The sequence below is a fragment of the Vespula vulgaris genome, chromosome 8, assembly GCF_905475345.1.
Source record: "Vespula vulgaris chromosome 8, iyVesVulg1.1, whole genome shotgun sequence".
Lineage (NCBI taxonomy): Eukaryota > Metazoa > Arthropoda > Insecta > Hymenoptera > Vespidae > Vespula > Vespula vulgaris.
The window spans coordinates 2534264-2550844 of NC_066593.1; the positions used below are offsets into that span (position 1 = coordinate 2534264).

The 16581-nt window shown below is 34.5% G+C and overlaps 1 protein-coding gene across 5 annotated transcripts in view; it reads left to right on the forward strand.

The window, feature by feature from the left end:
* The first annotated feature begins 818 nt into the window (after positions 1-818).
* LOC127065596 (uncharacterized) overlaps positions 819-16581 on the forward strand; it is a 70871-nt gene continuing 55108 nt past the window's right edge. Inside the window, exons 1-3 of one of the 5 annotated variants that reach the window (XM_050998144.1) lie at positions 819-1353; positions 2945-4758; positions 9224-9466. In XM_050998144.1, the coding sequence (XP_050854101.1) occupies positions 4521-4758; positions 9224-9466 (481 nt within the window). In that variant the 5' untranslated portion in view covers positions 819-1353; positions 2945-4520. The remainder of the gene's footprint in view (positions 1354-2944; positions 4759-9223; positions 9467-16581) is intronic. The other 4 variants (XM_050998145.1, XM_050998143.1, XM_050998146.1 and 1 more) reach the window with 4 other exon arrangements.

Genomic DNA, 16581 nt, shown 5'->3' on the forward strand with positions numbered 1-16581 from the left:
ACGTATTCGTTTATGTATTTAAAAGAGAGACTCTTTTCTAATGATTTAGAAATGAAATGAAATACGAGATATCGTCCTGTATATACAACGTAACGTTGAAATGCTAAATTATTGAAAGTAATTACTGTTGTAATTAAATATCAGTCATTAGTAGAATTCGGTAAAAATGCATGGGAATTAATGGCTGCGGTTGAGCACGCGTGTGTCCGAGGAACAGTCGCAGTAAAAAGTTTTCAAATTTTAGATATGTCGTATATAAAATCGGGACATTTTTTTTTCTTTCTCCTTCTTTCTTTTTCTTTTTTTTTCAATTTACGTAGGAGAAAATTGCGTTAAGCTTCCTTTGCCGTAGTAATAAACGTGTTATATTTTTTATCAAATTGACCATATATTTACATTCGTCTAAGATGAAAAAAAAAGAATTAAAAAATTTAAATAAAATATTAATGATAACGAAACAGTATTAATAAACAAATAAGTAAATACTAATAATATCGCTCGGCAACGATTGATTGTACGGAATGAATTGGTTTCATATCGTAGTAAAAAATAAATAGAACATAAAGTATCTGTACGTATATATATATATATATATATATATATATATATATATATATATATATATATATACACATATAATATGTAAGCGGAACTCGCGTTCATCGGCACGCTACCTCCGAAAATAAAAGTTCGAAACGAGCGTGGGGCGATTTAGCTGGCCGGCCGGCAGCGCTGCGTCCTCGAAACGTTCCCGATTTAATTTTAGAAATCCTCCCCGCCTTCACCCTTGCGACCTTAGTTCTACCGCGATGCCGAAACACCACGGACGCGAATTCGTCGGAAGATAAAAATTTTCTTTCGTTTATTCTCCATGTGTTTGTTCCATGTGTTTTAAGAATAAAAAGAAAAGGGAGAAAAATGAAAAAAAAAGAAATTAATTGAGAGCTAAGAAAAAGGTTGGAAAAAAGGTGAAAGAAAGGAAAGAACAACGAGAACGAAGGAACGAGTGAAAGGAATCTTATTTTCTTTTTCACGAACTTTCGAAATATATTCAATAGTACGGAGCGGTTTCGTGCAAGCTTTCTTCCCGAAGCAAAAGAATTAACGTTGTTTTAGACGTCGCGACGCGATGGCGTCGTTCGCGAACTTCGCGTCGTAAACTTTGGAACGATCGAAAATTTTCCAAGAATATTCTATACTCCACCACTCGAGCGTCCTTTCCTCATTTTATCCGCGTAATTTTCTCATCGAGATCGTAAGGGGAGTGGCGGGATGGAAGGTTTTCTAGTGTAAAACTCGTTGTTTCCGTTATCGCCAATGGAAACGGAAGGAAATCGTAATAAAGAAAAAAATGTAAGCGAATGAGAACATTAACATCTGTGCGAAATTTTCTCAATGAAATTTCTTACTCGTTTTGACGTCCTTTTCTGCATATTTACTTGTGCATGAAAGTGTGTGCGTGCGTGTGTGTGTCCGTATGTGTGAGAGAGAAAAAGAATAAGAGAAAGAGAAAGAGGAAACAATGAAGAAGGTGCTAACAAGCGACAGTTGATTAAGAAAGACGTGTTACACCAAGATGAAACTTCTTGATAGGATTCTCGTTCTTGATAAAAAAAACTTTCTGCTCTGGAAAGAGCATTAAAATAGAGTTACGTTAACTATGATCAAAATTAAAGGGAAAGAAAAAGGAGAAGACAAAAAGAGAAATAAGAAGAGATATATTAATGAATGTCAATGCAAATATTCTCGTTGTAATATTTTTTTTTTTTTTTATATAATTAACGTAAGAATTGTAATTAAGAAACAAGGAAAAGTATGTTTCTTGTTAAAGAGTAAAAGAGAGAGGAAAGAGGGAAAGAGAGTGCAGGGTTGGAAGGGGGAACGAATTTACGAAGGGATTACAATAATTCTTGAAATATGTGTCGAGTAAGCAGTGGAAATGTTTATCTTTCGATAGAAAGATAGAAGAACAAAATTTTATCGTTGTTTCTCCATTTTCGAATAACTGCATTTCTTGCGATATCCTAGATTTAACCAAAATAACTAAGTTTTTCGTTGGTATATTTTTCGTCCTAAGAGATCTTCGGACGATGTTAAGAAAATAAGGATAAATGAACGTAGAAAATATTTTCAAATTCATAACATTGTAAATACAAATGTACGTGCGTATGTACCTTATGAATCGCCTCGGAGTCTTATTTATTTAAAAAGAAGCCCAGCGCGATTTAAGTTAAGACTTTATCTTTAATATCGGAAAATGCTGCGTAAATATTTCGTAAATTTAGTTTCTCTCAGTTTCTCGTCAATCCTCCTTTCTCATTTTCTCTCAAACGAGAGGTAGAGAGAAAAGAGGAAGTTTAACGCGAACGTTTTCGAAGTTTGTTAGGCAACGCTTAACGTCATTCCTAAGTTGGAAATTGCATTCGGCTATATTCGGAATACTAGGTATCTGTACTTACTTGCTAGAGTTATCGATGTATGTATACGTGACAGACGATATCAAACTCTACCGGAAATTAAAATCGGTATATATTCCGTAATTAGCACGTCATTAGAATTGCGTATTTGGTTCGTCTCTATTTGGTGGATTTATATCAAGTGACGCATCACTATCTCCATTTTACATTTACACGTATTTAACGCCATCCAGTTAAACGTATAATGTTACAGAAGATAAGTACGACGAGAGGAACATATTTTGACACGTAAAACATTTTAAATGCAAATGTGAAATATTTTTTTACAATTTTTGTGATATATATATATATATATATATATATATATATATATAAATGCGTGTGTATAAACCAAGTAAAATATTCTAGTAAAATACTCATTTAAAATAACTCTTAATGATAATTTTTCATTACTTATTACATGATTATCTAGTAAATTAAGCTTTGTTCTCCTTTTTGTTACGATTTTATTCTAATACGTTTTCTAGAATAGACCGTGTTAGAAATTTTCGAATTTTCACCAAAGTACTTTATCGGAGAATCGAACGTTGTGTAGAAAAGGAGAGAAAGACAATCTTATTTCAACGCCGAGGGAAAGAAAGAAAGAAAGAAAGAAAGGAAGGAAGGAAAGAAGGAAGAAAGAGAAAGAGAAAAAAAAGATAAATAAATAGACATTCACGGGTTGGATTTCTAAGAAAGTCCTTTTCGAAGCTCGTAAATGGAGCGTAAATTCGAAGGATGAAGTTATTCGTTGATCGTTCGGGAAGATATCGCTAGTAGGAAGTTTGAGTGTGAGAGAGATAAAGAGATAGAGAGAAAGAGAGAGAGAGAGAGAAAGAGAGAGAGGGAGAAAATACATATACATATACATATATAGAGATAGTGGACGCGTTTATACGTATTTTAGTTCGAAAATAGAGTAGGCGGTCGAGTGGTGTTCCTCTTCCCCGCGTACGGAGCAACGCGTACGTGCGTTCACCCTTGTTTGCACCGTCGCCAAGAATATCGTTGAGAGAGAGAGCAACATCGTCGAAACTAACGTCGTCTTCGAAGCACGAGGACGCACAAACGTTTTCAACTTTTGAAAGAACGTAAGCGACGAAGTCTCTTGTGACTTTCTTCTTACAACGGCAACGTCAAAGTCATGACACCGAGTGTGATTTTCATTTGATTTTTCGTTCACGTTATCATGACTCTTTCTATGAAATTGATATAAAAATAAAAAAAGAAAACAAAAGGAAAAAAGAAGAAGTAAAAAGTGACGAGAAAACAAATTCTTTTTAAAAGAATAAAAAAGTTAAAATAAAATATATGTATAAACGTATAATAAACTTTGTTGATCGTTTAATAAAATAGATATATAACGATGATAAATATGAAGAAGGTGTTTCGATTTCATCGTAATAAATTTTGCGATTGGAATTTTGGATTAATAAGAAGATCGAAATGAAATGTAAATGAAGAAATGAATTATGAGAAATGGTATAAATCATCTTTATCAACATTTTCATCATCCAGAGCTTAGCGAGTTCGTCTGAGTTTCAATTCAATAGGGGAGAAAGACGGTATTAGAGAGACTTCCGGTGTTCCGGAAACGAAAAGATTCTAGATTCTAAAAATAAAGACACTTTTGTTTCGTTCGTCAACCGTTCGTTGAAGTTATCGTGTTAACGTTGATACGAAGTGAGTTGTGACTTAATTTGATTTTATCATCAACTTAACGTGGATTACCTGACGTTGATAAAATACGATTAATCTAAAATAATTTAATATAATTACATAAATTCTTATCGTTGATTTTTAATAAAAACTATCAACATTATTTTTTATTTTATTTTCATTCTCATGTATTATTAGACATTAGTATTGGAAATAAAATTTGCAAAAAAAATTATTAAATTTAGAATATATATATATATGATTTTTAATAAAAAATGAATAAAAAAAGTTCGATATGATGAAAATTAACAATCGATTTAAGATCGATTAATTTCGATCAGTATCGTGGTTTCAATGTATACGTTATAATCGGTGAACGAATTAAAAGACAAATTGTTAAAACAAATGTCGAAGATGCTTCGTTTGGAGTTACTTGGTGTCGTGCTTCTCGCTTGCACTCAGATTCTCACGGAACATCGTGATTCACGTGAAACTCGTGCCCCTTACATCAATTATCCAAGGTATCATCAAGAAAGCGTGGAACCCGTGACGAAAGATGTTAAAGTAAAACATGGTCGATTACGTGGAACCGTAGTCAAGCCGAGAACCAATCACGATCTTCAGTTAGTCGACGTTTTCCTCGGTAAGTAAGTAATTGCATGCATCACATTGAAATTCTCATTTCAATTAAACGTTTCTATTCAAACGATTCAATTCTATTTTGTATCAGCTTAATGCTTCAAGTATATATATATATATATATATATATATATATATATTCTTAATCACGTTATGCAATCTACATTCTATAATATCAAGCTTCGATAAGCGTGATAAATGATCTTTAATTTTTGTAACACTTATTACTATAGAAATATTAATAATTATATAACAATATCGTAAACAAATATCTACGTTTGTATATCTACATGTACGTGCGTGCGTCTACGTAACTATTGTACCATAAAATGATATGTTATTTATTATTTTGCAATATCGAATCTTAAAGATAGACTCTGTCTGATTCTCTTCAATGTATCTATCAGCATATATAAAAGTTCTTTTAAACTCGACAATATCCTTGAAAGCGGTACATCCTTGTACATACCTATAGCAATCGAGATCGCGTTCTGCTTATCGTATATAACGGAAACTAGAAGGAACAGCACCGTTTCCCGTCGTGAAAGGACGATATATTCTGTGAACCGTGTTGATACGAACATAGCTTGGTACGTCGCAAAGCCGTTCGTCATTGATGGAATATTCACAATTTGAATACCAGACCCTTTGAATAGATGAGATCGAGCTTCTCTGAAAATCGGTAAACGTTTAAATCGTCGACCTCTTCGAAACATCACCATCACGAAAGTCTATGTCCAGTTTTATTAATCGCTCGTTCAAAAATGCGACATTTTTCGAGAAAATACTATTTTCATTATTCTCGTTATAAAAGTAATCAACGTTTCATTAGTTTTACATTTTATCGATTTTCTTGATTTCAAATAATAATGATAACCTATCAATCGTTATTATATAATAATAATATATATATTTAAATAAAAGTTATGCTTACGAAAATTAGAAGACAGAGAGTAGACTCGGAGACGTCCTCGCTCGACGACTAGATTTCTATAACTGAGCTCGACAATTACGTTTCAATAACGAAACTCGACGCGTAGCATGTATGTAAGAAAGAAAAACAAACAAAGATACAAGCAAGAACACGTTATGAATTTCGTAGTATACACGCGTATCATCACGACCTCTAACTACAACTAGAATTGTAATCTATGAGAAAAGAAAACAAAAAAATCAAAACATATATATTAAGTACGCACCATCTAGATATAATCTTACGCACAATAGTATTTTTTTCGATACGTTTTTCTTACTATTCGAACGTTAACATACCCTTATTTACAATCTCATGATAAATGAATGGATAGATCTGTTGATTCTGTCTGTCTACGTGAGTCCAACGTAACGATTAAATCGTTCAAGTCAAAAAAAAGGAGAAAATACTTTTGATGCTCTTTGAAATTCCACGAAAGCTTCTTGAGAGAAGGATGGAAGTAAAATTCGGCTCGGTTAGAGGATCGTAATAGTGGAGTTTCGCAACATAGTTCTTTCTTTTTATCTCTCTCTCTCTCTCTCTCTCTCTCTCTCTCTCTCTCTCTCTCTCTCTGTATGTCTCTCTTTCCTTCTCTCTCTCTCTCTCTCTCTATCTTTTAGCAATCAGGATCTCCCTCCGATGGGATTCGATACGCCGTTAAAGAGAACTTCGTTCGAAAGGCGAAACTTTCCACGAGCGACCTCCCGCGTTTGATCAACGTATCCGCACGGCTTTGAGAATCCCGATACGTCGAAGGATCCAAAAGAAGAAGCGTCCTGGGTGTTTCGGGAATAGATACTCTCTGTTTCCATCTTCTTGTATGTCTCTCTCCCTCTCTCTCTCTCTCTCTCTCTCTCTGTCTGTCTGTCTGTCTGTCTCCGTCTCCCTCTCTTAAAAGAGAGTTCTTTGCTAACGTATACGCGAGTAAATGCTTTTAAAAGTGCCACCCACGTTTCCGAAACTTCAACAAAACTTTCATCCTATGCGAAATCTATATAACTTTTTTCTAGTGAAAATTTTTCATTTCGAAAGAGAATCAAATCTGACGTCCCGGAGGTGCCATTGTATACCTTGCCGCGAGACACAGAGCAAAAGTTTTAAACGAGATGAAATTGAACGAAAATCATTGTGCTAAAATCGTTATTTTGGTTATCGTAAAAAAAAGACGGAAGAGAGAAGTAGAAAGTCTTCGATTTCTTTTTCTTTTTTTTAAATTTCAATCTATTGTCATTCGGATATAATTGTATTGATATGAAATTAAAGGGAGTAAATAAAGCGTTGGGTACATTATATGTGAATTATTATAGATATAACGCTATGGAATTAAACGATAATTCGATATCGTAAAATGTTCATAAGAATATCTATGTGTAGGTATGCAAGAGATAATTAAATATTTTATTTTGCATAAATATATATGTATCTGTGTGAATACTCGCATGCAAGCTGAATGGCATCGTGTGCAAAAACTTATCGTTATCATATCGCTAAGTTAATTATGCTGGAAATAATTACGGCGATATAAATATTAATCGATGTTGTCTCACGCAAGGGAATTTCACAATTGCTGTTAACGATCGACAAAAACGATGAGAATTATTCTGCATTTCGAAATGTCTATTCTATCGAACGACTTTTACAAAGGAAATAGTTACGGTCGAAGTTACGCGCGTGTTTTAAGCGGCTCACTCGAACGGACGTGCATTCGTGGCCGTTTTTAATTTCCCGAGTGAATTTGAAGTTCCGATGGAAAATACTTCAACTTTCACAAACAACGAAAACTCTCCTATCACCAAAGTGAATTTCACAAAAGCATGATCTATCGCGAATCTCCATTCGTTGTAGGTGAAATCGGTCTCCCGAATCCAAATGCAATATGTTCTTTGAAATGTATGTATATAAGTTTGTAAATTGAATTGGTTTATTTATTTATTATATATTCAAAGTAAACGTATAATTCGACATAATAATATTCAATGTCGCATCTATTTTGCACGAATGATTATTTTCAATCTCAATTCTTTTTACAATTCTTTTTTTTTTGTTATTTTAAGGAAAAATTTATTCTAATATGTTTTTATTTTTATACCAAACGACAATTACAAATGTATCAATTGAAGTCCAGAATATTTTCAAATGTTTGCTTTAATTATTTTCGATACACCTGTTTAACATACTTTATATTCGAAAATATTTATGAAAATAAAAAAAAATATATATGTATACTTCTCTACGTCCTGTAATTTCGAAACAATTAAAAGTGAAACATTTCAAAGAGGTTATTTTTATTTTTCATTGAAAATACGAGTCTCACGGGTACATGTAATTTCAAGCGAATAATCAAGTTCGTTTACCTTTATTTGCTTTTTGTATTACGTGGCAACAAAACGAAGTAGCAGATATTTATTTGCCGGTAAATCACGAAGTAACGACGCCTCCGGCTGGCCATTATTCAAACGTGTCCGAATTCTGCCACAGAGCAGCTCTTCGCGGTGCATTGAGACATGAAAAATTCATCGTCACGATAAAGTCCGTTTGCTGGTCGATCTATCGATCGGAGGACAAATAAGTACAAACGTTGAAGCCTGTGAACGAGCTTTCGGATTCGATGTTGCGTGCAAACAAGAGTCTCTACGCATTGTATCCTATTTTTTCTTTTTTTTTTGTTAGAAGAGAGAAATAAAGAAAGATAGATAGATAGAGATAGAGATAGACAGATAGATAGATAGAGAGAGAGAGAGAGAGGGAGAGAGAAAGAGAAGAACGTTTTCAATGTGAAAGAACGATTATCACGTTGCACGTTCATTCATTCTTTCTCTGGGTGAATTTCAACTCTAAATCCAGTAACGACGATTCATATGAAAAAATTTATCATCGTTATGTAGAAACGATTATATCACGTACTTCGATAAAATTTACTAGACACTATCAGGGATCTTCGGTATACGAAGGTCAAAGAAAGTACCGTATCACTCGATTTCGATCGGTCGATAATAAATGTCATTTAATTTGATATCAAATTAAAAAGATCGATATATCTTCTTTATTGCGTCAAGATATTTTCAATTCTTACGTAGTATCTACGTAATTATAATTATTCGTCTAAATGAAACGGAACGTTCTCGATCTTAGGAATAAAAAAGTCGTATCGACTGGTGATAGATTATTTTTTTTTTCTCCAGAATGTACACCAACAGGGGGAAACAATTTCGTTCGTTTGAAACACACTCGATCGAGAACGAGGTGTCTACTTTTACTAGGTTTCTAATCGATCAGAGAATACGTTTGAGAACGAATCGAAAAGAAAGGTAGATGGATAGAAATAGAGAAGAGATAGAGATAGAGATAGAGACAGAGATAGAGATAGTATGTGTAAGAGAGAAAGAGATAGAGAAAGAAAAATCACGAATTAATCGGTTTGATGGGACGTTCGAGAGCAATGCTGACAAATCGACGAGTCGAAAGTGTCGAACTAAATTGTTCAACTATGTTTCAGGAGTCCCATACGCCGAGCCTCCAGTCGGCTCGCTCAGGTTCACGCCACCGAGATCACCGCAACCCTGGAGAGGAGTACGACAGTCCCTGGAATTTGCTCCGGTTTGCCCGCAAGTACTACCGAATCTTCGTGACGAGGTGAAACCAGCACGCTACGAGTATCTCGAGAGGCACTTGCAGTATCTCAAGAACCAGAGCGAGGATTGTCTCTATCTCAACATCTATGCTCCCCATCAACCAGAGGGTAAGTTTTTCATCTCTCTATCCACGAAATGTTTCTGGTAGCTCGAGTTTTTTACGAATCGATATTATGATTTATTTTTCAAGGAAGTATCTATCCATATCTGACTCTGAAATAATAAACGTTATACGCGATCATTAGCGGAGCAATATCGAACGAATTTATTTTTACACGATTTTTTGTATTGCTTTTTATCTTAACCAATTTTATTCGAGGATTTACTTATCCAAGCATTCTTTTTATATGTTTTATTAATTCGAATAACGGGGAATATCTGAGAAATTCATTTTTATCTTGTTTCATTTTCATTCTTTTCTATCTCATAATCAAAGCGTTTATCTTTCGTATCTCCTGAATATAAAAATGTTAAGTTTTTGTTTGCCCATATATGTATGCGTATAGAGACGCGTTGTGTTTAAAGGAACGTAAAAGGTTCGCTTTATTCTGCGTGAAGGAGATAAGAGCTTGCGCATTAATCATAGCTTATAAAACTTTTCCGTAGATTAACTTAATCCCGAATCTATGCGGCCTCGAAAGCGTTGCGATTAATAAAGATATCTAGAAGCGCACGAAATCTTCTCCCACTATTCTCAAATTCCTCCACCACCTTCCCACCTACATCCCCGCCACATCGAAGAAATAATATCAAGCCTTAGATAGTAGCGAATTATTTTCTCGTTTGTAATCGATGAAGCGAAACGTTATGGTATTATATGGATTAAGTATATATGCCAAGCTGGGAAGTCGGGCATGAAAACGCACGGTTTTGGAACGAAATCCAAAGAAAATCGATATTATAGCGCATTAATTGAATAACGAGGCGTAAGTAATTAGATTCATTAGAAACAAATTTTTTTCAACCATTTTCATCAACCATTTTCAACCAAACGTCATTATTGGAAATGGAAAGTGTTATAAATCGGTGGAATGAAAATTTTTTTATTAAAAAATTCGAAATCCATAGCACTCATCTGTATGATACACTGACCATTTTATCCGATGATAATTGAATTAAATTGATTTATCTGTTATCGATAATAGAGTATGAGATGTTCTTTTTTTAATACCAAACAGAAATTCTCTTAAAATTTTCATGAAGATCGAACAATTCGGAAACTTCTTGGAAACATTCGAACGAAAATTCTTTTCAGATTCGGATAAATGTTTTGTCGTAAAATATTTTGAAATTTCGTACTATATTCTTTCATGTTGCTTAATATCACCAGTCCAAGTATTGTTTTACTATTTTAATATTAATTATTATTCCACGATAACGCATGACTCTCCTATAAGATGCTGTCGCTATAGCTGAGAAAATGCGACGCACATTTGAATAAAACTTAATGCGCCGTTTTAAACGGGGAACGCATGAACGTGCTCGTTGAGCGTTTTCACGGAGAGAATGCACTTTAAGGTAATTACAGCGTACTTTATGCCAACCGCGTTCGACAAAATTAAGAGAAGCTGCCGTAATTGTTTCGTGGATCTTTGCTTGTCCGACTATTAAAACACGATAAGATATTATTTCTATTAAATCGGACGACAGAATTTTCTATTTTCTTTTTCATTTTTATTTTATTTTTCTTCATTATTTTTTTAATATTCTTTTTGTTTCTATTTTTTATTTCCTTCAATCTTTCATCTTTTTTATTTTTTTTCCGGTCACAAAAATTTATCTTTTATTACAATATATTTTTCCTATTGCAATTATTTATTTGTACGTTGCAGTGTATCCCTGTATACATGGTTTACCATTAACGAGTAGGTATTACAGTTATCAACACGGATTTTCCAATATTTATACTGGTCAGCGTTTGTTTCTGTTGTCATTGCAACATGAAAAAATTTTACATCGAAATATCGACACGTAACCGGTAGTTTTATGGTTGCCGTGTTCATATTCACATGGCTGAGGGATAAGGGTAGAGGGGATTGTTGGCGGATGATCGAAAGAGGGATATGCATCGAAGCTATGTGGTAGGTGCTCGCCTAGACGAGCTTCATTCGCGATCCCCGTGGTTCGTGGGTCGTACCTTCAAAAGATGAAAAATGAAAAAAAAAGAAAAAAAAGAAAAAAAAAAGAAAAAAAGAAGAAAAAAAGGAAAAAAAAAGAAAAAACAGAGAGGAGGAGATGCCGGTGGCCGCAATAGATACGCCTGTCTACTTCGCGAATCGATTTTCATTTACGTAAAGGGCTCGAGCGAGGTCTCTGGGCTCTGGGCTTTTATCGGTAATTATAGGAAGCATTAAGAGTGTCGATATCGGTAGCTACGCTTTCATTTTTCTCATTCCACTTTGTTCTCTCTCTCTCTCTCTCTCTCTCTCTCTCTCTCTTTCTCTTTCTCTATCTCTAGGATCCTAAAAGGATCTAATTAAAGGTAGTCTACTGTGGCGAGGCGAATTGCCAATTAGCGGCGAGAGTAGTCTTACGTTCGAATCGAGACTCGTTCTACTCCATTCGTTCGTTCTCTTTCAATCGTTGAAGTATGTCTAATGTAAGAGGTCTCTGTCTTTTCCACAAAACTTCGTAACCGGTAAAGATATCGGACGAACTGAGGAACGTATTATACCTCGACAAAAAAGAAAAAAAAGTTCATCAATATGATAACACGTGATATCGGTATTAATACGAAGGTAGAATTTTTATCCATGTGCGACACTTTGGGGAAATTGGTATCGGACAACTTTAAAGAATAAAAAGAAAAGAGAAAGAGAGAGAGAGAGAGAAAAAAAAAGAAGAAAAAAGCCCACCAAGGAAAAGGAAAGAAGAAAAGTAACGAAAGAATAAGATACAGCTTAGAGAATCAGCCGGTTATATCTCACGCGCATTTATCGAGCCTCGCCGAGTTGTGGTTTCAACCGAGAAATTTTCTTTCTTCCTTTTAAAGCAAAAGATAGAGAGAGAGAAAGAGGAAGATCTTTCGTTGGAGGTAGACGACTTTCGAAATTGCCGAGATGACGGGATAATTCCGCGTGGAAGAAGATGCAGTTTGGGGAAAGGGGAAGCCTTGGAATAATTTAATTCGACGTCGGTAAACAGAACTCATTCGTCTCTTCCGTCGGAGAGCGAACGTGTGTTCCGTACGATAAGAGAGAGAAAGAGAGAGAGAGAGAGAGAGAGAGAGAGAGAGAAAGAGAGAGAAGAAAAGAAAGTAAGAGAATCGCGATGAAAGATGCGCTGGCGTTGCAAATAAATTGGAAGTGTCCAGCCACGGGTTAAAGGGGCTGTTTCGCGAAAGATATACGCGCCCTCTTAAATATTGGATGGTGAGGCTTGCTTGGAGGAGGGGTAGAAAAGAGGGGAAGAAACGTGAGAGAGCTTCCGGGAAGCCGCTTTCCACTTGTTCGAGGCATCTCAGACGCCCTTCGGAAAATATCGGGAAATTCATTAATACGCGATCTACGGGTGTAACGTAGCATCGTATAAATCTTACCATGAGACAGAATTTACAGCATCGTGTAGTTACACCATTGGTTCTACACCGTGACGTTATATGTGTGTGCGTTCGAGGGCTGATTCGAACTCTCTCATCTTTCTCTTTTTCATCTTATTTCTTTTCTCGCCAGGGTTTAACCTTTTGTCGATATAACTCCATCGATAAATATCGATTACATATCGCTATCGATAGCATCGATATTTCTCAATATTTATCGATGTTATGGAAGGATCATATATACATTGAATATGTGGAAAGTATCCGTAAATATCGATAAGTATGTATAGATATGAATGATAACCTTTCGGTTTATTGAACGATAAAATTGTCGATCTATTATAAAGAATAAATTTCATCGTTTTGTAATCATGTAATAGATATAATACCGGTATATAATGTAATATATACGATATCATTTATTCGGTGAAAATAATAATATTCTGTAATATAATTATATTGTAACAATGTAATGAATTATTTTAATACGGTTATTACGATGTTAATTCTCTGCATACTCACACAAATATTATGGTATGCTATAGTGATTTTAGAAGAGGGAATATCAATAGTAGTACAGTCGGAGAAAGAGAGAAAATCGTCGAAAGCTCGTGGTCTTCCTCTTAAAACTTTCTTCAAGCACCACTCCTTGTACGGTTTTCGTTTCAAAGATTTTGACCGTTCTCTCTTTCTCTCTCTCTTTTCCTGTAGTTCCATTCCTCTCAAAGGATCGCGGAATGAGATCCGTATTCCCTTCAAATTCCCTTCAAGACGAAGACGAAACCACCGTTTTGTAGTAGAATAGAAAGAAAAAGAGAAATAGCAATGTTATGTAGGAATCAGCTTACGTAATGATAAAAGTTTGCATGACTATTAAAAGTCTTGGAAATTTCAACTTAATGCGTGCGTGCGTGTGTATATATCTGTGGGTTGGTGGATACATAGATCGTCTTATATTGAAAGTATCAAATTATTTCAGTATCTTCTTTTTCTTTCTATTTTTTTTTTTTCAATCTCTGGCCTATATCTCCCCAAGGTCAATATCTAGAATCTAATTAACCACAGATGATGTAGCAAAATGATTGTGGAGTACCTACCTCTGCTACAGAGAACTCGAAATATGCCCACAATTATGGCGATAACATCGGTGCGTGTCGGCATTATTACGTAGCCGCAAAATGTATTTCGACTATTTCGTTCGATGTGTGAACATTATATCCGTGTACGTACGTGCAACATATGTACAACTTTGTACAACCGCGATGACGTTTAGCGAAATAACGAAAAGCGTATGGTTAACCCTGCTGACTTTTGGCTACCCAATAACCTACGATACATCTGCGCTAATATCTTTTACCAATGGGACCAGGAATAACTGATTTTATGATGTAAATGGGGCTAATTGCTATGACATTGTGTATTTACGAAGAGACATGAAATTTCATGTAACATGTTTGCGTGTATGTACGATTGCGAGCTGTCATAATGTGTGTCATCCTTTTGAATATATCGTTATGTTATATTTAGTAGAGAATACACATTATCTATATGGAATATATTATATTTACAATGTTATAATATATTAATATGGATAATGATGATAAGGAAATTACACTTATTCGTTTAATCGATATTTATCGTCAATGAAAAGAAGATAAATTTTAAATGAAAAATTGTTTCCTATTCGTCTACATTTTTTTTTTTAAGTAAGAGAGAGAGAGAGAGAGAGAGAGAGAGAGAGAGAGAATATTTTCTTACTTCCTACAAGAATAAAGACAGCTATTCGCATATACATACCTACGTTAAACTCTACTTCACGAACCTACAAATTCCTCCAATCGGTTCTTTCGAGTTCACTCGCATTCAACGGATGCTTTCTTAAAGTTCAATCATTTCCGTCGAAGATGCCAACAGAGAATGTGCATGACAGTAGATAAAGATGTTTGCTGAAGTTTCCTTCCAAGCGACCACGTTTGAAGTTGAAGTTGTAAATTGCCAACCGCATGCGAGGACGGTGTACATTCGAAAAATAACCACCGAGGAGCTTGCCTCATTCAAAGTTGAATGCGAATGATGTTCGTTTTAACATTTCCATGAATCAGGATATATAATAAGAAATCAAAGAAATATAGTTATTGTAAAGTACGTACTATTGTATAGAAACTGATACATGTATTAAAAAAGTATCTTTATATGTTATCACTATAAATAATAAAATGATATATAATATAATATGATAATTATTATAATCTATACAGGTTTATACATGTGTGTACAATATGAGATATGATTTATAAAAATTATTATAAATTTTATATATATATATATATATATATATATACATATTCTATGAATTTAATGGAATAAATTAATAATATAAAAATAACTCGTGAAATGAAACGAGCACTCAAACTCGCACATACATATCTTACGTATGTGTGTATATATTTCTACCTTTGACTCTGAAATTTTCTTTATTCGTCTCATTCGCTCTCGTTTTATGTGACAACGCGCAATGCGGCACCCATATGGTTCTGATAACGACGTTATCTAACCGAGCTGTGCTAGGTCGCGCGTGTTACCGGCACGTCTCACCGGTTATTATTCTCGGCCGATCGCTGCGCATTGATTTACTATTAATCGCAACTGTGGAAAATGAAATGGCGAAGATTACGAATTTCAAACGCGAAATCGTATTTCACTTTTTTTCCTCACTCCCTCTGAATTTACTTATTACGATATTCATTCTAAATTACTCTGTGCAAAGTTCAAACGATGATCGTATCGGTCCGATAAAATTCATTATGAGAGTTCTATGAAAATGATAAATCATATATTTCTCAAATACCTTTTTTTTCTTTTTTATTGAATAACCAAAAAATTTACTTTAGAATGAGATAGATAGTCCATTTCGTTAAAATGATTTCGAAACGGTACGTGTCTAATCCTATCCATTTTTATGTGTTATGTATGTATAAAAAATAAAATCAAAGTGTTTCGATAACTAAACAATTTGATCATATCATTTCGATAAAATCGCTTTGAAGAGTTGCATGAAAACGAATGGTCGATCCCTTAGGTCTCTACTGGCGAGGATAATCAATTTCTAATGGAGAAAAAAAGAAGAAAGAAAGAAGGAAGAAAAGAAAGGAAGAAAAAAAAGCGATAAAAGGTCGTCGTAAAAGGAAAAAATAAGAGAGTAGTGGGGGTGGTTGGAAACAGTCGAGTCGTTGTCGTTCGAGAAAGAATTTCGGATCGTCAAGAAGTTCGTGCCCGTTAGCTTGGTCGTTACTTGAGAGCACGTCATGATGAAATTAGCTTTGTTACATCAGACAAAAGCGGTGCGTACCCTACCCCCTACTTTCTGTCCTTTACTTCCAAAGTTTTTTTTTCTTTCTTTCTTTTTTTCTATTTTTTTTTTTTTGTCGAACATCCCCGATGTTACCACCTCGTACACGTGTCCTTATATCTAAAGAGAGAACATCCGTTGGAGACATTTTCACCGTTTACTTTTCTCTCACTTGAGTGAATCCGTAACGTCACGTAGTACGAAAACGTAAATACATACATACATACATACAACGTTTTCACATTTTAGATAACACTATCAAGATAGATTCATTTACAATATATGAAAAACTACTCAATTATTTTTAATTATTTTTAATTGAGTGAATCTGTCGA